Here is a 25,677-nt window from a genome sequence, read left to right on the forward strand (position 1 = left end):
CCTGCAGTGACGGGTTCCTCGTAGTATATACTGCTGTGTATACAGAGATTCTATGGCCGTGTCTCAAAAGCTCGTGAGCTGCCTACCTCGACATCATGTTGTTAGTTCATATTAGACATGCAAAACGCGCTATTTGAGGTGATATTTGCTAGATTTATGTAAAACTATTTTCTCTGATGTTATTATGTGACTATGTATAAATACCTCTTTACAAACGCGCCTCTGATGCCCAATAACGCCCTCTACACAGGCACCTTACTAGGTTTTGAGACACGACCACAAAATCTCTGCACAGTACTTCGGAAATGACTCATAGATGCGTTGAACCCAGCGCGTGGGTGTGGGCGCTATTAAAACAAGGCTGAAAGTTTGGGATGGGTCATTCACACGCGCTTCTTTAGCCATACTTGAAACCCAATTGTGGCTTTTAATGTTTTGAAATCGTTGTGGGATTTATATATAGCTCAATGGATCCCGATGCTACGTCGCGTGCCCTCTGTTGGATTACTCTAGTCGTCGCCACGCTTATTGATGGGATAAACGCGGATAAAAGTAAGAATATTAGGATTTTCTTACTACACATATTTGTGTGATTCATGTTATTATATAGAGCTCAAAATACGAGGCATTTAAGATTAGTTTTGTCTGTAGATGTTGTAAAACATAAAAGTTCCAACCTCTTTTATTTCTGAAAGAAGTGCTTTCTCATTTGAACATGGAGAGACCTGGAAACAGTGGAGTTAATGACGGTGAAGTGACTCATTCGTAATATCTTCCTTTACCAGTGACAGTTCCCACCGGTTCCGCATTCCAATGCTCTTATTTCACTCCCTCCCGCTCCATGGGATGTACTGTGCCCTGCTGAGAACATTGCAGCACAAGAGGCTTCAGCTTTCCATGGGGAACCATTGTGGTACATTTGTTACTTAGCCAAAGTGTTTTTTATTGCTGCAACCGTTTCAATTGTTTGCTCTTAAAGGAATATTTCGGGCTCAATACACGTTAAGCTCAATCGACAGCATTTGTGGCACAATGTTGATTACCACAAAAAATAATTTTGTCTTGCACCTCCTTTTCTTTAAAAAAAGGCAAAAATATGTGTTCCAGTGAGGCACTTACAATGGAGGTGAATGGGGCCAATCTGCAATGTTAAAATTAGGGCTGAAACGGTTAGTCGACGTTATCGACAATGTCGACAATAAAAAATTTTAGGCAAAATTTTTTGTTGTCGAATAGTCGTTTGATCTCATTTAATGTAACGTGATTAAACTTTAATGATGACAGGCGAGAGCAGCACTGCAGCTCGTGCCAGACTGAGGAGAGGAGAAAACAGCTCACAGTCCAGATGCACTCTAAACTTTTCAAACCGGTGATGTAGATCGCAAAGTATGAGCGAAATATACAAAAATACCAAATAAGTAAATACAGAAGCACTCTCGTTGTGGAGTAAGCGGAGCCGGAGCTCTTTAAAGGAAACACCTCAGTGTTACATTAATGCAGTTATATTTAATGCGTTATAGCTTTATTAAAGTTCAAATAATACGGAAGCAGATCATTTAAAAAACTACAAACTCCAAAACTGGTATTTTTCTGTGCAGTCAGCACCTCTACTATGAGTTGCGTGAAGAGTCCTGATCTAAGGGGGAGAGATTGAAACTGCACCCGTCTGATGCACACTCTGCTGCAGCTAGATCATAACGTGATGACTCGCGACTTATTGAATCATAATATATGTCACTGTGCATTTCTTATCGTGAAGAAAATGGCAATACACAGCTTTATTAATAAGAGAGAGTTTGTATTTTTGTGAGTTAAAGATGGATTGAAGTGAACAGAAAGGTGAGAGAGGGTAGTCTTCACCCCATTATACACTGCAACAAAATACGATTTTGATTTGTTTTTGTTTTGGCTTGTTTTCCAATATAAATATCAAAAACTTCTTTAAAATAATGTACATTTTCTTCAGCCACCTCTGCGACCGTCAATCTGCACATCTTCTCACATGGCTTGTTGAGAGTTACCAAGGAGACCTAGCACCATCCATGCACAACTCACAACGTGCCCCACCAAGAGCGAGAACCACATTAAAGCGACCAGGAGGAGGTTAACCCAATGTGACTACCCACCCTAGCAACCAGAGCAATTGGTTGCTTTGGAAGCCTGACTGGAGTCACTCAGCACGCCCTGGATTCAAACTTGCGACTCCAGGTGTGGTAGTCAGCGTCTTTACTTGCTGAGCTATCCAGGCACCCGTTATCTGAGAATGTTGAATATAATATTAAAAATACTAATAATTTAAAATATCTAAAAATCCTTTAAAAAAAAAAAAGATTCGTTAACCTGAGGAGCAGCATATAAGATATTTAGGGACCATTTACACGACAACATTTTCAACTTAAAACAGAAAACTTTTTATGCGTTTTGGCTGTTCGTTTACATGACAATGGCGTTTTGGGGCCTGAAAACGCAAACATTTAAAACGGTTTCAAAGTGCATGTTTTTGAAAACGATGCTGTTATCGTCTTCGTGTAAACATACAAAAACTGGAGAGGAATTTGTGAAAACGATGACGTCATGCACACGCATATTACGTGTTCAGTGTATAGGCATGCGCGCGAATACTTCAAAACAATGCGTGAGACATTCAAAACTACAATGGCGGACTACAGGACTGTGTTTGTGCTGTTTATTGACGCTTCTTCAGCAAAGTAATTGTAGTAATAAAGCAACCTCATCGTCCGTCCAGACAAAATTGCTCGATGCTTTCGCCATCTTCATTGTTTGTTTTCACCGCTCTGTGGAAGAATGCTTATGTGCGCAGGCGTGTAGTGTTTCTTTACAAAGTGACATCGCCAACTACTGGCCTGGCATGCATAATACAGCGTTTTTAGTTGTTTTCGCAGATCCGTGTGAACGGGGATCGTTTTGACAACGTTGTCGTCTGTACACGAAACTTTTCAAAAACACAAAAGAAAAACTTTTCCGTTTTCAGTACATCGTTGTCGTGTAAACGTACCCTAAGTATATTTTGTCTTTACTGCACTTGCAGAAGTATAACAAAGTGAACAAAATACACTTGTATACAAAATACACATATTTAAGATACATTCTCTTAAAGCAAGTATAAATATCTTATATGTTGCTTCTCAAGTAAATGCATCTTGTTTTAAGGATTTTTAGACTATTTTAAATGGAAAACAAGACAAAAACACTTGATAACAAAATGATTTTTTTCAGTGAATTTCTTTACTGAATTAAACATAATAAAGGGTATTTTTTCCCCTTTAATTCAATGAATGTCATTTAGAGGTATTTTTAAAAGATGATTTTGTCCTCTTTATTGTTAGTAAGCCCGTTTTAAGTCGGGGCACAAGCTGAATAGTCGGATAAGAGCTGATGAATAATCGTTGCAATAATCGCGGAATAGTCGAATAATTGCTCGATAATTGTTAGATTAATCGATTATCAAAATAATCGTTAGTTGCAGCCCAAGTTAAAATACTCGCCGTTTCAAAAGTATAGCCGAAAGACATAAACAATATGCGTGTTAACAATTTTAGTGTGATAAAATCGCTTGCTAACATTTTCTGTGTAAAGTTATAGGCACAGTGACAATGTAATGTCAACAAACCCTAAAATGACGATTTAAATAACTTTACAGCTCAAATAATACATGCTTTTTAACAGGAGAATTAATTTGTGCTATTATAAAATCATAAGCTTCACATTTCTGCCTTTAAACCTTCCAAAAATTGGCCCCATTCACTTCCATTGTAAGTGCCTCACTGTAACCTCGATTTTATTATTTTTAAAGAAAAGGAGGGATGAATCAAAATAATTTTTGGTCATAATCAACATTATGCAACAAATGCTGTTGATTTAGCTTAACTTGTATTGAACCTGGAATATTCCTTTAATGAAAACAAAGTGTAAATGCATTGACAACTATAAAACAAGTATTAGGCAATGTCTTGGAAAGTTCCCAAAACCCCTTTCTACACTCAGTTAAGCAATTTTTTAATGCAGTAAAGCTGAATGTCAGGTCACTCAAGTAATTATATTTCTATCAGAAATCACTCTGGTTGATTGGAATTATTGCAATGTAGAGAAACGTATAATATTTGGCATAAGCCCCATCCTACAGTTTAGTGCTCAGATATTTACTTGATCCGTCAGATCCTGCCGGAGACGATGACGGCAGGGGAGCAGAGCTTACCCCCGCCCAGGACAGGACCTAAACTGGTGGAGTTGGGATGGAGGGGGTGAAAACAACCGTAGTATGCGAACAATAGAACAGGTGTGTAGGCTTATAAAGTGGACGCTGTAATGTGATTGGATGAGATGCCTGATTGAATGAAATTGTAAGGATCCAGACTCTTCCTGCTAGAACTACCGCTTACGCTTCCATTGACAAAATAGGAAAAATAGGTATATAGACTTGTATATTTTATCATACATACTCAAACAGGCTTCAACATGGGGGGCTGAAATTGAAGATGATGTTTACTGATCATTAAGCATGTTCGGGTGTGCATGATGAAATATACATTTTGTTATTTCTCAAGGGCACTGTGGTGATAGAGCAGGAATGTTATCTTAGTACATCTCTATTTCCAGGGTCACTCTTGTTTGCAGAAATTTATAACAAATGTGTGATGCAGTAGTTTCATTCAGAATCAAAGCACATGCTTATATTCTACTAAAAAGAGAGAAGACTCATTTTTCCAGGCAACAGGAAGTGGTGCAATTTCTAAAAATGTATAGTAATAAACCCTTTGGTTTCATGAAAAAAGTATTGGTTTCAGTTGTTAAACTTTTACCAGCATTAAAAAATAATGTGTTCACTCTGGAACAACTGAAAGGGACTTTGCTCCTTTTTTCGGTTAAGTTCTGCAAAAAATGTTGTTCATTTTTGGTTTACATTTTCGTTCCTTGAACCATTTTTACTCCCTGCTTTGAAGTTGGTCGAGACACTTCTGTATCTACTTCCACACACAATCGTATGGCTTAGGCTCTCGAAACTTCTCTAGCCAATCATGTACATTGGAAAGTAGTGCATTTACTATAAGTTCACCCTTCAAGAGGAAGTTACTTATGAGGTTGTACGTCTTCATGAGAATCAGCTGGTTTTCTTTAAGTCACGTCACATTCTGCTGCAGGTGACATTAGCTTGCAGATGTTTATCTGTAGACTGCAGCTGTAGGCTTTTGTGAAACGCCTCTGTGGTACCTTTGTCACCAGGTTTTCCTATCTGTGCGTCACCTAATTACATGCATATGTGAAAGACAACCTTCGGCCCAGCAGCTCTCACAGATAGCAAAACTTTCTCTCTCGCAAAACCATTACATTCTGTTGAAGTCACTTTTCCATGTCTTCAGCACTCACAATGGGACACTTTGCATGCACTCGGGGGCTGCATCATTGTCTGGCTGTCAGCTCACTTAGACTTGCTTACGCACTCAGAGCATGAGTAATACCATTTCCCCACGAGAGCACCACCACATCACTTCAACGGAATTTCCCATTTAATTTCATGTGAAATAGAAGCGCAGCATAGAAGGCTCTTGGATCTTCTCGTGCAGATGCAAAACATCACATTTTAACCATAGGCAAACCTCCTAACCCACCCTATCTCTAAGGTATCAGGAAATGTGTACACAGAGATTGTTTTTGTCAGTTTTGTCTGTAACACCGTACAGCTATTTGACACCTTTTGTGTGCACATTTGTTTCAGGTTCGGCCCTCTGTACGAAATCTGAATTTTGGAATAGAGATGTTGACGATTGTGTACCTTGTTCTACATGTAAACAGTACCCGAAAACCCCATCATGTGACACATGTGAGTACTGTATATTCAGTCACACAAGCTCATTTGTGTACTGAAATATAAGATGATAATTGATCTGAATAAACAACATACACTTTGAACAATCTTTTGAACAAAGCAAAATTTCTTTAACTTGCTGTTCAACAGATATAGACACTATGTTCATAAGTTTAAGATCAGATGGTTTTGCAACAGGTCAGAGCTTATGTACAGAAGAGTGGTCAGATTCTTGCTGTAAAAGTTTGAGTAAAAAGCTGGAGGTTTTCCTGTAACATTGTCCTGTGTTTTTAAGGCCCACCCATAGAGCCTTTGGATTCCTGGAGGGTGGCAGCAATTACCAGTTTGTCTGTCCTGGCAGCTGTAATTGTTTTTGGAGCCTTGCTCATAGGCGTCCTAGTACATCAATGCAGGTCCAAGAGGACACTACGAGGTAAGATGATAACATTTTGATACAGCACGTTGTATATTTATTCGTGCTGTTGAATATCACTTTTTTTTTTTTTCGTATGCTTTTATACAACATTTCTATAAACATAGAATGAAAATAGAATAACTTGCTATTCAAACGAATTTGGCCAGCTACCTGTTGTTCATATACGGGTCAGTGGCGCAACGGCCATTTTTTTGTCAGCATCTATTGTTTTTCAAAAATATATTAAAAATGCAATTCACATAAATCAATTACTTGAAAACAACTCTTCTATTATGAACATGTTTTCAATTACTGAGTTCAAAGTCATTTTGATATTTCTTTCTGGGGCTAAAAAATGTCATGTGGTGAAACCGTATGGAGACAAAAAAATAAAAGTCTCATTAAACGCTGAAATAAAAGAAAATAAAAAGAAATGCTGGTATGAGTAGTGCATAATAAACTTTTATAATTTTTTCTTAAAAAATAAACAGTGAAACAATAAAAAATAAATAATATATATATATATATATATATATATATATATATATATATATATATATATATATGAAATAATTTACATTCAGGTCATTTAACCAACATGTAGGTTGCCATTTTGTTGTCATGTGACAAAAAAATCAAAATACAAAAATAAAACAGAGAACACTCCTTTATACCCTCAAGCCTTCTTGATATTCTTGAATAGAAAATTCATGATATTTGTACAGAATATATTTGACCTTAAAATATGTTTGAATTTTTTTTTTTTATTTACGATTAAATTGTGCACACTCATGTATTCAAGGTGCAAGGAAACTATTTTAATACATTTTACTTGATGGCTACACTAGATGACATTTGATAAGTCATTGAATATTTTTTATTTTATTTTATTATTTTTTTAGAAAATGCTATAAATGTTTTGGTAACACTTTACAATAAGTTCTTATTAGTTAACATTAGTTAATGCATTAGGTATCATGAACACACAATTAGTTCATGTTAGTTCATAGTGCATTAACTAAAACAATGTTTGATTTAAAAATGCATTAGTAAATGTTGAAATTAACATTAACTAAGATGAATAAATCCAGTAAAAATACTGCTCATTGTTAGTTCATGTTAACAAATGGAACCTTATTGTAAAGTTTTACCAATGTTTTAAAAAACAAATGTATGACACCAACATGGACACAAAGATGACATTTATACAAACTTGACAAGTGTGTTTTAAACTAGATTTTTAAAAGATTTCAAATTTTTATCACCTCAGAAACCCTTATTTGTCAGTGACCCATAGTTTTGTTTTTTTTTTGCCAATGAAAATAGTTCCAAAAGAAATCAAAGCTTCAAGCTTTACATATCGCCAAGCATCGCACAGGTCGAAACAGTAATGTGATGGGAATAAATCGACAGAAATTTCCACTCCCTGCTCAGATTCTGTAATCCGCTCCAGCTCCACTCTGAGTTATCCTGCAGCGAGAGAAAACACACACTTTTTGAGTTTCAAAAAAACGTTCTCCTCTTTCTAGGCAAAATCCCACAACTCTGCTCCCCGCTCTGCACCGCTTACATACTCTTATCTGGAACACCGCAAACACATAAAAAAACTAAGGCCACGTTCACACTAATACGTTTTCATTTGAAAACGCATTGATTTCGCTACATTTACGCCCTTCATCCACACTAGAACGCCATTTTCCTCCACCGAAACAAAGCCTTTTTTGAAAATGCTCTCCATAACCGTACTTTAGAAAACAATGGTATTTGAAGACTGAAAATGGCGGTTTCAAACTTAAACAGATTAGTGTGGACGTGGCCTAAATGTAATACAAACGGTGAAATGCTTCAGTGCTGTTATACTACATATGAGTATTCTTGGATGGCTGCTTGGCCAGTTAAATTAGAGGACCAGAACAAACTGTTGTATAAAATTTTTACAAAAATAAAATAAAAATTGTTTTACTTTTGTGTGTAAAGAAACTAACCAAAGATTTTATGCCCATGATTTAGAGCCAATTGAAGAGACAATAGGACCACTTTATCCAATTTAGGTTTTTCAAGAGGTAGGTCAAACACAACACTTTCTTTTTTTTAACAATTCAAGGTGTGCTTGCTTTGAAATGCATTAAGGAAATTAGACTATTTGTATGACTACTGTGGTGAATATCCAATAATAACTATCATAAATGGAATTTGCTTCTCCCGTTTAGTTTTGTTAATATACAATTTTCTAAATGTTTGCAGCTTATGGAACACAAGCTGGTAGGATATGAAAATGGACTGTTACTCCAGTAAATGAATACTCCAGTCACTGAAACATTGGCTGGTACCTCAACCACAGAGTGTTCTACGAGTAGTAATTGATTTGTCTAATTTATTACATACGAAAGCTACATCACACATAGTGAATGGTTACACACTCATGTACTTCCATGAGCAAAAAAGCTGCACTGAGACCTTATCATTCACTGTGTGCAGAATGTATTTGCAAGCCTTCGGTGCTAAGTGACATCCTCTGGACAGTATATTTTGATAGCATATTTTGATATTTCCTCTATTGGAACCCTTAAAAATGCTTTAGCAACAGGCAAAACTGTCTATGAGCTCTTGTTACACTGTTCTTGCAAAAAAATTGTTTAAGGCCATTTACAGTACACTTGTAATGTATCAATTGCATTGTAGATGAAGATTCACTTTTGAAGTATTCATTGCAAGTTGGATTTGTGTACATCCCCAATATAAATAGCTTTAACCTGCCTTATAACATATAGTAGATATTGTGTCAAAGAGGACCCTTTCACACAATTATGCCTCCTAAACAGGTTTAGTATGGCATATAGCCATTTGAATGTATTTGTAACTGTCATTTGTACAGTTTAATTATATATTTTATTGTGTTGAATACTATGCACTGTATAGACGTAGCCCTTTGTACAACAAAGTTCTGAAACCAACTGGCTCAGCAGCCTGTCTATGGCATTGATGAACATTTTGGAGATGTGGGGACACAGAAAACAAAAAGACACCTCTGGCACTACTTTGCCTCTCAAAGACACAGCAGCCGATGTCCTGAAAAAGAGTGAAAACAAGAATGTTGCAAGCTGACACACAGATTCTCCATGAGAGAGCTGCAGGAATCTGATTACAATCTCCTCAATTGTCCTGCCTTCATGTGCATAAGACATTAGATAGTTTAGTGCTATATTTACATACTTGTATCTCAATGCATTTTAATCTCATGTGTCTAATCAATTCAGCTTTGTGAAATGTTATGACAGGATAAAATCAAGTTTAGATGTGTGTAGCAAGCAATGGGCATTAGAAAAAGTATATATATTATATATATATACAGCTGATCCTGAAGTGTCAATAAAAGTGATTTCTTTGAATGATCTCAAGCACAGAATTAACAAAAGTAAAGGTGTGAATCTCTCAAAATCTGTCAAGAACATGTCCTGGTCATATTTCATACCAAAACCAGAATAAATAATATAAAATTGGAAATTCTACTTCTCTTGTGGTAGTATGTATTTTCCTGTCTTTAACTTATGCTAATTTAAATAATAAAAAATGATACTGTTATACATGAAAATCTAATGAGAATCACCATTGAGAATAATGGAAGTTGCAGCAAAACTACAAAATTAAGTGTTCAGTTTTGCATCCAGCATTACGATAATGAGAATATGAGGGTGAAATGTGCTTATAGTAATACAAATGTATTTTTTAAGATACAGTACTTCGCACTGTAAAGTTTTAGGTACTTGTGAAAAATGTCACATAGTAAGGATTTCTTCAAAACTAATGCCACAAATAGTTTTCATTTATCAATTAATGTCATACTAAGTCCAGTAAACATTAAAAGGCTAAATCAATATTTGGTGTGACTACCTTCAAAATAGCACCAATTACCCTAGGTACACCTGGACAGTTTTTCTTGGGTTGTTGGCAGAAAGGATGTTCCAAGCTTCATTGAGAATTCACCACAGTTCTTCTATATGTTCAGGTTGTCTCAATTGCTTCAGTCTCTTCTTGTAATCCCAGACTGAAACGATGTTCAGTTGGGGGCTGTGGGAGCCATGCCATCTCTTGCAGGGCTCCCTGTTCTTCTATTTGCAAAAGGAATGTTTGGGAGTGTAAAATTTGTATTTCCTATTGACACTAAAGCTATAAATAACCATCTTAAAGGTGCTATATGTAAAATTTACAACAAGCGTTTGAAATGGGTACTGCAGTCCAAATACAAAATAGTGGAGTTGTCTGCCCTGCCCCAGACTCGAAGCTTATGAGGGTTGCCATAATGAGGACACGCAACAGGACTCCAATATTTATCCTTGTTTTACTATGCCTCTGGTCATGGTGGTATTTAGACGGATGGCGAGGATTTTTAGGTCAGGTGGAATCTGTTATCTCTGATCCAGTTCGTTTGCTGGCTTCCAAGGCTGCAGCACGCAGTGTTGTTTGCCTGCAAACTTGTTCAAATCTGGCAACCCGGCGGTGTCGAAATACTATTGGTGAGTGGGGAGTGGGCAGGATCACACAGGCCAAAACATAAACAGAAATTCCGACCCGGAATGGAAACTTCAAAGTAGAATATACTGGCTGTAGCATTGTTATCGGAGAAGCCAGTATTTCAACTTGGCATGTTTCCTAATTCTCTAATGACATATTATGGTAATTTTATGACTTAGTACAATAAAAATATTATATATAGCACCTTGAAGATAAATGTTTTGTGAAACATCTTAAGTGCCCACTACGTATGCACAGTACTGTATATATGGGGAGAAATTTGCCCTTGACATCTTTGTTTAACACAAGATTCACCCAGAGAATACATTTGTTCCACACAATATTGAATAATGTACAATACAGTAAGACCCAGTGTTCCTCAAACATATGAATTTGTTAGAAAATGTGGTTGTGTATCCATGACATTATTGCTTCACAGACTGCAGAGCAAACGATCCATTTCAATGCAATAAAGAGACAACTATTGTACTACACTTGTTGTGAATTTAATGTTATGTAGATGTTTTCTTTTGCTAAATGTGCTAAAAGTATCTGCAGGCACCATTTCATTCTTCAGTGACGATATGAATCCATTCATATGACAAAAATCCATTGGCTCATTTCTAATTTGCGTATTCTAAAATAATCTTGTAATGCACTGTCACTCTGATATACATGCAAAGAGATTCAAGTGCTACAACCAATATAAGACAAAAAAAGAATAAAAAAAATAAGACAAGTTATACTGTTTTTTCAGCTCAATAAATTGAGGGCATCACCACCTACTACTAAACAGCATCTGCTTATCTAGGTCCCTATTTGAGAAAGAAACTGATCATGTGAACAAAAATAAATATTTTGTATTTGATTAAGATAAATGCAACTGATTACAGGGAGTCTCAACAAGTCAGTTGTGAGTTTCCTATCAAATGCAAATAAGCAATTAATACATGAAGGTTTGCAACTATTCATAAATAATCTGTAAGCACTAATCTATAGGCTTAAATGTAAACTATCCAACTAATAATTTTAATCTAAGTAGGGCAATTATATAAAATGGCACATTTAAATTCAATCTGGCATCAAAGACAGACATAGAAGCCTTGACCCTTGAGGAATCAAGCTAAATGTTTTGTATCTTACATTGTGTCTAATAAGTTGTGAGACCTGAGCATTTTTAATAACTATTGAAAGGTGTTTAGTCTGTGAATTCCTGCCCTAATAGAGCCCGACCGATCATGGATTTTTGGGTCCATAACTTGTTTGTGCTGTGAAATCACGTCGTGCAGAACATATTCCCACTACATAAAACACTCACTTGAAAAGTATGCACTAAGAAAACTAAAATAAACATTTCAGTTGTTCTTTCAAATACACTATTGTAAATGCTTTTAAAGAGGTACTTCTTAACTGTTCATAACCGTTATCTAGAAATACCAATCTAGTATTTAGCACACATTTAATACCATGCATATTGTGTACCACATTTAACAGTGATAACAAAGACAAGAAATATGTTTAACTTTCAAATATTAATGTAAGGTAGAAATAGTCCTTTTTAAATAAATAAATATATTTGAAATTTTCTACAGGACAGGCCTCAGGGAAGGGCTATTCACTTGCTGTTTAACAGCCTTACCAGTGTCATCCATGATGAAACTACAGGAACATCATGTTGATCTTAATCAGACGATGATGAAGTGATTACAGCACACATCTACCATGAGCAGTACAAAAACCTGAAAATATATGGAAGCACTTAACACAAACATAATGAGAAGGATAGTACATATCCTTTTTAACCTCATAAAACATTTTTACCTTGCCAACTTGTGTTTGAGATCAACCAAACAATCGGTCGGACTCTAATCTTGAAGGCAGCGCTGGGTAAGAGTCTGGATAAAAATGCTCATCCAAGCTCTCAATCTGAGACCTATCATAGTACCATACAATTGTGATGGTTTTGTGCACTGTGTGGGGACACAAAACAAATCTCTAAAAATGAGACACACAAAAAAAAAAAACTCTAAAATGGTCTTTTGACAGGCACCTTCACTTGTTCTAAAATTTCTACAGTATTACTGTCTCTACCAGAGGTAGTATCTTATCAATGCCTTAAGTCTTAAGTGTCCTTTAAAGAACAATATTTGAAAATACAACAGTACAGGAGGCAAGTCTTGCCAAGATCTGCATGACACTAACTTGACAAATACAGCAGAAACCCTGACTTTTATGATTATTGGCATTGGGCCTCGGGTGGAGGAAAAGTCTCGTAATAGAATATGATTTTGAATTCCTTTGGAGCGTGGCCTCAGAGGAAAGGGTCCACACCCAGTCCCATGAATTCATTAGCATCCATGTCGGAGGACTCGTAAGTCTGTAGGGTGTTCTGATGCATCTTTTGATGGTGCCGAAGGTTGGACTTGCTAGAGAACCGCTTGTCGCAAAGGAGGCATGAGAAAGGCTTCTCTTTGGTGTGAATGCGCCTGTGGCAGATAAGCTGGGTGGAGACCCGGAAGGCCTTGCCACACTCCAGGCACTGATAGCGTTTGGGCTCAGTGTGAATACGCCGGTGATTCTTTAGTGCCATTAAATTGGTGAACTCTTTCTGGCAGACCGAGCAGAAGAAAGAGCCGGTCTTGTGGCTGTTCTTGTGGTTGAGCAGTGAACCAGCGTGCCGGTAAGTGCGCCCACAGTGCTCACAAATGTGACTCTTCTCCTCTTTACCATATTCCTCGCTACTTTCGTGCTGGTCATGAGGCTCGGGGAATCCATGTACTCGGCCGAAGGCTGAATCAATCTTTGGAAAGCTCTGAATTCCAATCTGTTGGTCCAATGCCGAGTCCCAGCCTAAATCATGCTGCATCTGCATACCTTGTTGATGGTGCGACTGGCCCTGCAAGCTGCCATGGAGTTCCTGGTGCTGCTGAAAACTAGCCAGGTTTGGGAAGTTCTGCTGACACAAGTTGCAGTAGTAGGGGAGTCCCTTACTGTGCACCTCCATGTGACTCTGCAGGTGTGCAAACTCACAGAAGGTTTTCCCGCAATCTGGGCAGCAGTGGCGAGCCATTTGAGAGTGGCTCTCTAATTCTAGAGGGTCGGTGAATGTTTTGAGGCAGAGCGTGCAGTTTAGGAGGTTAGCAGAATGAGTCTTCTTGTGGTTGAGGAGGGAACCTGCGTGTCTATAGGAGCGCCCACACTGATCACACCTGCACAAAGGCAAAGATAGACAAATTAGTTTTTGAAGAGGAATGCAAATTAATGCATTGATATTATATATATATGAACTAAAAGGGAGCAACATTACATATTATACTAGAGGTGGGACGACATGGTTATCTCACAATTCGGTTTGATGTACGATTTGAGGTTTATGATTTGATAATCTCGATTTGATACAACGCTTAAATGACACTAAGTGTCACATCATAATTTGTCATCAGAATAAGTTTCTCTACTACAAAATATAAATGCTCAAAATTCAAATAACAAATATGAGATCTCATACACCTTTCTCTATAAGAAAAGGTCACAAACAAATGAACCTTCAAAATAGTTGGCTACATTCGGGTTGATCAGGTGGAGGACACGCAATATAACTGAACAGAACATATGATGAGGTGTAATCAAAACTTCTCTATAACATGCAAGGAACAGCTGTACTTGTTTCTATACCTAGCCTAGCTCAGGTATTTGAAGTGCTCATTTGTTTTTGTTTTTATCTGTCATCGTAATATAACATATAATAATCACATTTTAGTTTTTAAATATTTTTTAAAAATTCTACATTCTATCAATTAATATAGTCATGAAATTGCATACAGTATAATAATGATATGAGCTGTCACTTTTTACATTCATTTGTATAACAAGTGCTAAAATGGTACTCTTTAAATGAAGTTCACCCAAAAATTTAAATTCTCTCATCATTTGCTCACCCTAATGCCATCCCAGATGTGTATGACTTTCTATATTTCAGCTCTGTAAGTCCTCGCAATGCAAGTGAACAGACAATAAATCTTGACATTGGCAGTCTCCTTGTTGATTAAGATTTCAAGCTCGATTACACCTTCTAGTGCTCTGCGCATGCATCAAGAACTAGGAAGGGTAATCAAGCATTAAATCATGATTGTGCTTAATGACCGCAATAAGATGTACCGTGAAAAGGAGTTATATTTTGGTCTTTTCTCACCCAAAACCGTTTAGATCGCTTAAGACATGTATTAAACCACTGGAGTCGAATGGATTACTTTTATGCTGCTTTTATGTGCTATTTGGAGCTTCCAAGTTTTGGTCACCATTCCCTTGCATTGTATGGACCTACAGAGCTGAGATATAAAAATACAAAAAATCTTTGTGTTCAGCAGAAGAAAAAAAGTCTTACACATCTTGGATGTTATGAGGGTGAGTAAATAATGAGAACTTTTATTTTTAGGAGAACTATCCCTTTAAGTTCTCTTTAAGAATGGTGGCAGTTCAACGAGCATCACAGAAGTGTTTAGGCTCGCAAAATTAACAAGAGAGAAGTTGTTAACTGAATCTGTGCTATGTGTGATTAAAATTAATGTTTATTTTTACTTTTTGATCAACAACTGACTGTAAAAATAGAAAAGGTATTAATAGACACATTATTCAATGAAAGTGGAGTGCCTGGATCTCGTCTTTGATGGACACACATTATATGTAAGAAATGATCCAGTTGAATTTCAAGCACTTTAACAAAACATGCCGATTTCCCAGGTATTCCAGAACTTACATTTCTAAAAATGGGTCATTTCATTTACGATCAAGTGGACAGAATTTTGAAATGTTGAATTGTGGATATGGTTTTGTCATTATTTTGGTTCACAATTTTTCAAGTAGAAGTAGTTTTGGTATTTATTGCCATATCCACATCAAAGGCTATTTCATGGCAAGTACAAGTTGTAATTAAACAATCAATAAAAACTGCAAACTACATAAAGATACACAAAAAATAAAACCAAACAAACCAAAATAATAATAATAATAATTTTATAAGATTCTTTAACTGTATGTGATAAAAATTCTAAATGTTTTCCTAATGACACCATACACAACAAATCCTTCAAACTATTGTCTTAACATTAAAAGCAGAACAGTACAAAAGAATATGTTTCAGTCAAAGAGATTGTACAATTCTGACATTTTGGTGGTTACGATATTTTGTATTTTCACATATTGTCCCATCCCTATATAATATATTCAATTAATAACCAGTGTGCTGCCTAAGGCTAGTGATAAGCAAGTGAATAAAAATGGTTACCCATATAAAAAAATACATTACAATAACATAAAATGTAATGAAATTATTACAACATGACATGAAGATATGGAGAGAGAAAATGATGTTCCAAACGTGTTTGACTTTCTTTTGTGGAATACAAAAGGTGATATTTAGCGGAATGTTTAAGTTGTTCTGTCCCTGGACCACTTGCTTTTTCATTCTTTTCCATACAACGAAATTAAATGGTGACCAGGGACAGAGCAGCATGGAAAATCTTGGATATAAACGCAACTCCTTTTGTGTTCAACTCAAGAAAGAAAATCACACATGTTTGGAACGATGAGGGAGAATAAATGAAGACAGAATGTTCATTTTTGGATGAACTATCCCTTTAAAGCAAAAAAACTCACATATAGCATTTGTCCACACCATCTTGACTAATGGTTGAGCTTGGATTGCCGTTTCGGTAACAGCGATGTCTCTTTAGCCCAGACCTTCCCTGGAAGCTTTTGCCACATGTGTGACAGCTGTAATGAGTCACTGCCCGTGCATGGATTTTTTGATGGTTATAAAGGATACTCGAAAGACGGAAAGCTTTACCACAAGTGGGGCAGACATATTTTTTCCTCTGTGTGTGAATGCGAGTGTGGTTTCGTAGAGCCATGGGATTGGAAAAGGGCTTGGCACAGAATGAGCAGGTGAAATGGCCTGTTTTGTGAGTATTCTTGTGGTTTAACAAGCTACCTGCATGACGGTAACTGCGACTGCAAATATTACACTTGAATGGTCGTTCCTCTTTTTCTAGAGTTGCATTATCATTGTCAGCATCTGCATTTCCTGGGGGATCAGAATCAGGGCCAGTCTCTTTGCTACAGGTGTGTCCTGCAAGAAGTTCAGAATCGGGAAATACCAGGCGGCAATGAATGCACTTTAAGTCATTTCTTTGTTTGTGACCCCTGAACTTTCCTCTTGCTGCTGCATTTCTTTTGTTGGTTGAACAGGTGTGGTTGAGTAACTGTTTGTTTCCCCTGAATGCCCTCCCGCAGTCTTGGCAGCGGTGTCTCTTGAATGCAAAGTGTGTTCGTAAATGGTTCTTCATTGCTAACTGGTTGGAATAAGTGTTGTTGCACAAAGCACAGTAATATTCACCTGTCTTGTGCGAGTTTTTGTGGTTGACCAAGCTTCCCGCATGCCGATAGCTTCTTCCACACTGATCGCAGACAAATGGGCGTGGGTCACTGGGATCTCCCATCAGGCCCTCCTTTTCTTGGCTGGACTGATCACAACTAGAAGCCTGCCGGTGCTTACGGCGCCTGCCGAATCTCTTTCTGCCGGAATTAAGTGCCAGCATTCCAATCCCCGAGGCATTCCCACTCATCTGCATGAGTGTCTGAATTTGTTTGTTGAGCTCTTCAATCTTAGCCTTGTTTTCCTGATGTACCCTCTGGTGGTTCAATAGTTGTTTATGGATTTTGAATGCTTTCCCACATTCTGTGCACGTGTGCCTGGTAGAGAGAAAAAAAAACAGATAAGAAAAAAAGATCACATAAACATGAAAAAACACATTGATAATGTCTGATCTTATACAATGACTTTATTTTCAAAATGAAATATTTTAAAGGGATGGTTCATCCAAAAGTCTTTCCATTTTGTTCCAAACCCATATGACTTTCTGTCTACCATGGAACACAAAAGGAGATCTTAGGCACTATGTAGCTTTAGTTACCATTCACTTTCATTGATGCAATAAAAGTGAATAGTAACTGAGGCTAACATTCTGCCTAACGTCTACTTTTGCGTTCCATAAAAAAAAAAAAAAAACATTACATGGATTTGGGACAACATAAAGGTGAGTAAATGATGACAATTTTTCCTTTTCAGGTAAACTAACCCTTAAAGATATATATTACTAGGGCTGGGTAAAAATATTGATATCCAATTAATCATGATATTAATTTGAACGATTCTAAAGTTCCTTCTTAAAATCCCAACTGATTTTTTTTACATTAAAAGTTTAGTATGCTTAATAAATGAAATCTACATAGTTTAGGCCATGTAGAATTTTTTTTTTCAATTAACGTTTTTGTAATGTACCATGTTTGAAGGTTTCCTGTATAATTTACAGCAGACAGAATTTCTTTCATATGTAAGCGAAATGGACAATATACATTAAATATACATAAACGAATCAGAATCGAATCAAATCGGAATAGAATCGAGAGCTTGTGAATCAAAATAAAATCAGATCGGGACATTTGTATTGATACCCAGCTCTATAACATCTATTAATATTTTAAAACTTACTTTTTAACATCAAAGTGTGTCCTCTGGTGATTCTTGAGGGCCAGCAAATTATAAAACCGCTTTTGGCAGACGAAGCAGCGAAACACCCCAGTTTTGTGAGACTTCTTGTGGTTGAGCAAAGATCCAGCATGTCTGTACACACGACCGCACTGGTCACACCTGTACTGCCGCTCTCCATCATGTGGACTCTCCCGCAAAAGCCCGAGTTCTTGTTGAAATGTACGTCCAAGATCGGGTTTCTCCTCACATTTCTCCTCCACACATCCATCTCTTTGTCCTGTGCAGTTGTGGTTATTAAGGTGATAAAGATCAATGCAGCTTATGCCACATTTCCCACAAATAATACTCTCTACTTCCACTTTTGGTTTGATCTCATTCTGGTTGTCGCTTCCATATTTTTCTGGTGGATTGCCTTCTATATTGCTATGCAAGAGCTGGTGGGCTTGTAGGTCCTGTTTCTTTGCAAAGCTCTCTCCACAAGTGCTGCAGATAATCAGACTGCATTCACCCTGCTGATTTTCACCCGGTTCATCTCTCTTGACCTCAAGAGAGGATGAGGATGAAGGACCAGATGCTGATGGTGTGGCATGAGTTTGAGTGTGACCTCGGAGATGGCTTCGCAGTGCACGCATGCTAGCGTAGTGATTCCCACACACTGAGCACTGATACATCTCGCCATCATCCTCTTCATCACCATCTTCACACTGAGAATTATCGTCACCGTCGCTCATCTGACCATGTATGTTGTCATTAAAGGTCTGCTCACTAAAGTAGTCAGCTGCACTGCCATTGTGTTCCTCAAAACCAATATGCTCCCCTGACTCTCCTAAGAAATGTTGATGCTTTGTGTTGTGAAAGTCTACGTGGCTGGATGTGCCATTCATTATGGACTGATACTGCTGATTCAGAAGAGGACACATATGTGACTTGATTCCTGCAATATCAGTAAATGTCTTACCACAGTCTGCACACATGTGCCTCTCAATGAGGGGTTCATCTTGAGGTAGATGCACTGGTCTTTCCTCTTGAAAGGAATTGTCAAACTGCTCACGAAATTCAGTAGCATTCACCTCGTTCAAGAGCTCCTTGTCAGATTTATGTTGCACAGAGTCTACCAGATCCCGAGGAAGGCCTGACATTTCACTTGCATCTACTTCACGTGATGGAAAACATCCCTGCCTGTTCTCATGCGTCAAGGGCTCAGAGGAAAGCCAGTCACTCTCAGCACTAACAGGCAAAGACGTGGGCCTTCCCTTATGGATCCGTAGGTGGCTCCGCAGAGCTGCCAAATGTGGGTAGTTCTTGCGGCAGATGGAACACTGAAAGATCCCTGTTTGATGGGAGCGTTTGTGATTTATGAGACTACCTGCATGCCTGTAGCTTTTTCCACATATGTGGCACTTGAAGCGACGCTCAGAACTTCCAGCATCTTCTACTTTGACGTTATCAACAGTCTGTGATGACTGATCAAGACTGAGGTTCTCAGATGGAAGGGCCATTTGCTGTCCCTGAGCATGAATAGTTAAATTATCTAAAGTGTTGGGTACATACATATGACCGTTTTCCATCGGCCCCTCTGATTGGTCATAATCAACAGGTCTGTCTAGTAATGGAGGCAATGGTGGAGTGTCACTACAGGGGGGATAGGGAGTGGACTCTGGGGAATGTGTAATACTATCATTGTAAGAAAAATTAGGCTCCTCTGACAGGCTAGTAGGGAGCTCAAATGACACAGAGGAGGAGTTGTGCAGCAGAATGTGATTTTGAAACTCATCATCGTTTGGAAATGCAACCTGACAAAGGTGACAAAAATGTACATTAGCATCACCATTCTGTGGCATAACATGAGAAGTAAGCTCTGGCTTACAGTCAGTGAGGGCAGAGGTCTGCGCAATGGGACGCCCTCGAGTTTTACTGTGGATTCGCTGGTGACTATTAAGAGCAGCAAGGTTGTTCAACTGTTTGAAACACATTGGACACTCGAATACTCCCATTTGATGAGTTTTTTTATGATTTATCAAGCTGCCGTGATGTCTGTATGTCTTGTCACACAAGTTGCATTTAAACGGCCTGTCTCCAGCATCATCATCAGCTGCCGTGTCACTATCTGGGTTGGAGCTTGGAACATGTTCTGACACAACACCATTACTAAGGCTGCTCACAGGAGCAATGTTCAGCTTCATGTCTGGCTGCAGATCTGGCATAATGTCAAAATCCATCTCATCTAGATGCGGCAAATCATCATCTTTATAACCACTTTCGATATGACTTCTTGCAGAATCATTCATCCTTGTCCACCCTTGAGACTCTTTATTGCGATGGACCTTTTGATGGGTGGCCAACTGGGCTGCCAGACGAAAAGCCTTTCCGCATTCATTGCAAGAATATTTCTTTCTAGATGTATGGATACGCAAATGGCTTTTGAGAGCCAATGCATTGAAGAGCTTCCTGGAACATATATGACACTGAAACGAGCCAACCTCATGCGTTTTCCTGTGGTTAGCCAAACTGCCAGCATGCCTGTAGCCCCGTCCACATTCCTCACATTTGAACTTCCGTTCTCCCTCTGACTGATGATAAGTGTCTGTATGCTCCGAAAGGCTGGGCATGCTTGCAAATACTACACCACACTGTCTACAGGAAAAGCCTTTGGTACGGCCTGGCTCTTGCATAGCCATAATGGTACAATATAATGATGAGAAATGTCAATAAGAGCCAGTTTGAATGAGTGTGAGGGACACACCCCTTAGTAAAGGTGAGGTCCTTGTCCTGACTATTATCAAATGGCCTTGTTCGGTGAGGTATGAATGGAGAAGCAACATTTAAAAATTTAGCTGAGAATACATTCTGTTCCATTCCATTGGAAATATGTCGTTGAGTTGATGATGATGAGCGTTCAGGCAAAAAATGTAATCTGTAATGGAAAAACCCATACATTATTTAGCAAAAAGTTAAGACAGGGGCAGCTGTATAACATGACAGTCAATAATCACAAAAAGCAAAAATAAAAAGCAATAATTTACATTGCTTTCTCAAGTGAGACACAGTTAAAAGCAGTGTTGGGTGTAATCTAATTTCAAAGTAATTTATTATTACTATAGTAATCTAATTACTTTTAAATACAAAAAGCACTGTAGTGCATTACATTTCAAATTATTGTAATCAGATTACAGTTAGTGACTTGAAGTTAATTACTTTTAAGTACATTACTAGGTTTACACATATTTCTAAATATTCCTTAAGTAGAATACATTTAAAAGACGAATTTCGTTATTTTGTACATCTGTTTACATTTCTGTGACAACTATAAGAATATAGACATTATTTTTTATTCATTGAGTGGAAAAACAGAAGCTTTTGTTATGGGGTCCAAGAAAGTAACTTAAAAGTAATCAGTAAAGTCAGTAATCTGATTACTATTTTTTTAAAAGTAATAAGTAATTTGTATTAAATTACTTTTCTTTGAGTAACTTAGCCAACACTGGACATAAGCTTCAAGTGTACATAACCAATGGGTAACTATGTAATTCATGTAAATATGAAAAAAAATGAGAAAAACTTACAGGCATGTATTCTAACATAACTATTATTATATCCTATGTTAATAAAAACATATTTCATATAATTTTGAATCTTATTTTTTTGTCTGATTGGATTGTAATCAGGACTCGAGTTAAGGGGGATGCGAGCAGAAGAAATTACAAAAAACATCCCCCTTAGTAAAACTGCCATCCCCCTTACATCCCGTTTAGATCAACTGTGTCATATATTACTTAGAACTAATGCAAGTAAACTATTTTAATTCTCTAAGTATGATATTTAACAGACTTAGACAAGCTGTGTAGATTTACACTTTCAGAATTTGGAAATATTCTGCCATTGTTATGCTTTTTCGGCACAATCTGGTAATCTCTCTCCACTGTGAAAACACACCGGTGTTTTCTGTTGGAGTTTAACATGTCCTTCCCAGTGTTCACATGAAACATATGCCACTGAAGGTAATGCAAGTTTTCGTCAAGTTTTGCGAACCATTAAAAATGGCCAAGAGAACAGTTCAAGGAAATATTTTGACCTTCTTTAAAAAGAAGAGAAAGGAAGGTAAGATATCGCTATGACTAGTGTTTTAGGACATAGTAAAATACAACCGGGAGTACCAGCTGCATATTATGACCACGTATAGCTAAAGTACCATGAATCTTTGCACTAAATGCAGAATGTAAACATTACAAATTACACATAATCTACTGCTTCTAATGTGGATAGAATGAGGCAAAAAGGATGACCTATTATTTACAGAATATGCAGCATGGAAATGACAGCTGCAGGGCCGGTGACAGCTTTGTCTTTTCTATAATGCATATAATAAACATATGAACATACAAGAGATTGGAAAATATTGCCTTAATAGTTTATTTGTTTAATTACTACATGTTCCATCAGTCCAAAAAATATTTTATGCTTAAAAAGGTTATAAAGACAAAATAGTAATGATATGGTATGAGGAAGTCCCTGTCATTTGGCCTGTGAGGTATGCATGAATTAATCGATTGTTCTTCTAATGTCCATATTTGACATGACAAAAAAGAACAGTGGCCTCCCCATTTTGGATGCATGTAACACACAATATAAGAGTATTAGATTGCTTTAGCATAATTTAGTGCAAAATGGACCTAAATGACAAATATTTCTTAAGAAACATTCTATTGAATGTTGTTCACTGAAGCTTGCAAGAGATAACTCAATAGGAATTCACAAGATTTAGTAGGACTGTGAGTCTTTATTATGGTTTCATTTTCATTTTTATCTACTGACATATAAAATAAGAAATTACTCTTGTTGTAACATTTCTATAGCAAAACTGTGAAATATAGAAATTGGAGTGCACCTTTCTTAGTTTTTTTTTTTTTTTTTTTACAAATTAACCACTGCTTGTAATGTACTGATGCTTCCAAGACTATCATATGCCATTCTCACAATTTAGACAAAACTTCATCTATAGCCTGGTGTGTGTACAATTGGCTATAATTACCCGATAATTTTGCAGTGGTCTCTTAATTTTTTCCCCCGAGTTGAATATACCGATCAGCCACAACAATAAAACCACCTGCCTAATATCGTGTAGGTCCCCCTCGTGCCACCAAAACAGCGCCAACCCACATTTATTCTTCTCACCACAATTACCGTAGACTCTGTCAGTTTGAACCAGTCTGGTCATTCTTTATTTACCTCTCTCATCAACAAGGTGTTTCCATCCACAGAACTGCCGCTCACTGGATGTTTTTTGTTTCTGGCACCATTCTGAGTAAATTCTAGAGACTGTTGTGTATGAAAATCCCAGGAGATCAGCAGTTACAGAAATACTCAAACCAGCCCGCCTGGCACCAACAATCATCCCACGGTCCAAATCACTGAGATCACATTTTTGTCCCCATTCTGATGGTTGAAGTGAACATTAACTGAAGCTCCTGACCCGTATCCAGGGTTGGGGAGTAACATAATACAAGTAACGGGAATACGTATTTAAAATACAAAATATAAGTAACTGTATTCCACAACAGTTACAATTTAAATCATTCGTAATTAGAATACAGTTACATTCAAAAATTATTTTGATTACTGAAGAGATTACTTCGCATTTTATAGTCATTTGTTTCATTTAATATTTAGTCATTTCAATTGGAAAACATTTAGACATATAAATGATGTGATCCAAAGTGCATTTGTACAGCGGTGAAACACTTTCTTATGATGTGTTGCATTCATACGAGCAGACAGAAATAAACCTTGTGTAAATTGTCAGCTTTACGTTAAGCTAAAATGCTATTTCTAGCCATTTTACATGCACATGTTACCAGGCACGATCATATTTATTTATCAAGAAAATTCACGTAAGATCATAATTTCTTTTTTTCTAGTAAGACCTTTGATATTAGGGCAAAAATCATATTCCTGATAATAATTTTTTTAATTGTTTTTCTGTAAAAATATCTAAAAATCCTTAAAACAAGATCAATTAGATTTATCTGGTTTTAGAAACAACACTGCATGAGATATTTAGGTTTTTCAGAGAATGTATTTTTAACATGTGTATTTTGTCTTACTGTACTGGCAGAGTTTTTATAGTCAAAACAAGTGAAAAAAATCTACCAGTGCTGAAGAAGTAATCCAAAGTATTTAGAATACGTTACTGACCTTGAGTAATCTAACAGAATACGTTACAAATTACATTTTACAGCATGTATTCTGTAATCTGTAGTGGAATACATTTCAAAAGTATTTGGACTTTATAGTGCAGTACTTCTAATGTTATTGCCTTTTTGGAATGAATCGCTTTTGTTGTATTCCTCATTTGCAAGTGGTTTAGATAGAAGCGTCTGTGAAATTAATGAATGTAAATGCAAACCAAATGAAATGTTGGAGGACTCTCAGACACTCAATTCTTTATAAAAGCAACTTTGCACGTTATACAATTAGACGGGTACATGCAGGGGTTTATACAACAAACTAAACCCATTTACCATCAAAACAATCCTGAAACCGTTAGTTGACACTTGAGGTGTTCTGTCGTGTACCAGTTTTTCTTCTTTTTCTCAGTGTTTAACTTTAAAAGATAACATCATCCTATAAAATAACGCTGACACAGTACATCCGTCGGGGTCTGACTCCACTTACGAGCTCCAGCAGCTAGATGACAGACTGCCTCACACAATGGAGCTCTTTTTACACAGTAAAGTGTAAATAGCACAGTAGCCAAATGGCAAGCTACCTAACACAAACTTGACAGTAAGTTAATAAAGGTTATGCGATTTAACAGTACTCTAAACACGATCTAAATGAATACAATAGATATAAAACACCCTTATTTTGATTACCCAAGTCTATTTGGGAGAGACAGTAGCATCCAATCGCTATGCAAGCTAATTAGCATCTGGTGGCTAACAACTGCGGCTAAATTTAATCAACTGATTCTGCACAAAATTACACTTGGAAAATACATACTTAACGCTGGAGAATCCATGTGCGGTGTTGGTGCTTGTGATGTAGGCATTCCGTGCACTTTATTGTAGTTACAGGACGGGCGTGTTCGTGCCCCTTTTCTACCAATTGTCTTTTCCCCCATCCCACTCGACTCACTTCCTGCTCTTCTTGCTAGGAAACAGGAAATGTGCATCAGCGGAAAAAGTCCGTCTTCTTCTTGTCTAACGACTTTATAGGAGCTGTTGCCTTCAACACATATAAACAGTTGCAATGTGTGGAACAATTTACCTAACCACACCTTTAGTGTCTCTATTCAATTTACACATGTTGTTATGTAACTGCAAATGCACAGAACAGTCTCGCATACACGTACGTTGAAGTGGGCATACGTGATTTCCC

At 37.2% G+C, this 25,677-nt stretch overlaps 1 protein-coding gene and 1 long non-coding RNA gene across 4 annotated transcripts; one reads left to right on the top strand and one right to left on the bottom strand.

The window, feature by feature from the left end:
* The first annotated feature begins 333 nt into the window (after positions 1–333).
* Positions 334–8,632, top strand: LOC127423100 (uncharacterized). Its single transcript, XR_007894277.1, has 5 exons — positions 334–552; positions 5,735–5,839; positions 6,120–6,257; positions 8,250–8,302; positions 8,484–8,632. It is a non-coding gene; the product is annotated as an uncharacterized LOC127423100 (long non-coding RNA).
* Positions 8,633–11,589: 2,957 nt separating this feature from the next.
* On the bottom strand, positions 11,590–25,464 carry znf646 (zinc finger protein 646). 3 transcript variants are annotated; one of them, XR_007894276.1, is made up of 5 exons: positions 25,300–25,464; positions 18,301–21,214; positions 16,407–17,501; positions 12,573–13,960; positions 11,590–12,490 (listed from the first exon to the last, which is right to left on the bottom strand). XR_007894276.1 is itself a non-coding variant. In XM_051667145.1 (4 exons), exons 2-4 carry the CDS (start codon positions 20,976–20,978, stop codon positions 13,063–13,065), a joined length of 4,671 nt encoding a protein of 1,556 aa, XP_051523105.1. In that variant the 5' UTR covers positions 20,979–21,214; positions 25,300–25,464; the 3' UTR covers positions 11,590–13,062. The 3 variants fall into 3 exon arrangements, 2 of the variants coding, with proteins under 2 accessions (XP_051523105.1, XP_051523106.1); XM_051667145.1 differs by having other exon boundaries at positions 11,590–13,960; XM_051667146.1 differs by lacking the exon at positions 25,300–25,464 and adding an exon at positions 23,527–23,669 and having other exon boundaries at positions 11,590–13,960.
* Between the last annotated feature and the right edge of the window lie 213 nt (positions 25,465–25,677).

This window comes from Myxocyprinus asiaticus, chromosome 32 (assembly GCF_019703515.2).
Source record: "Myxocyprinus asiaticus isolate MX2 ecotype Aquarium Trade chromosome 32, UBuf_Myxa_2, whole genome shotgun sequence".
Lineage (NCBI taxonomy): Eukaryota > Metazoa > Chordata > Actinopteri > Cypriniformes > Catostomidae > Myxocyprinus > Myxocyprinus asiaticus.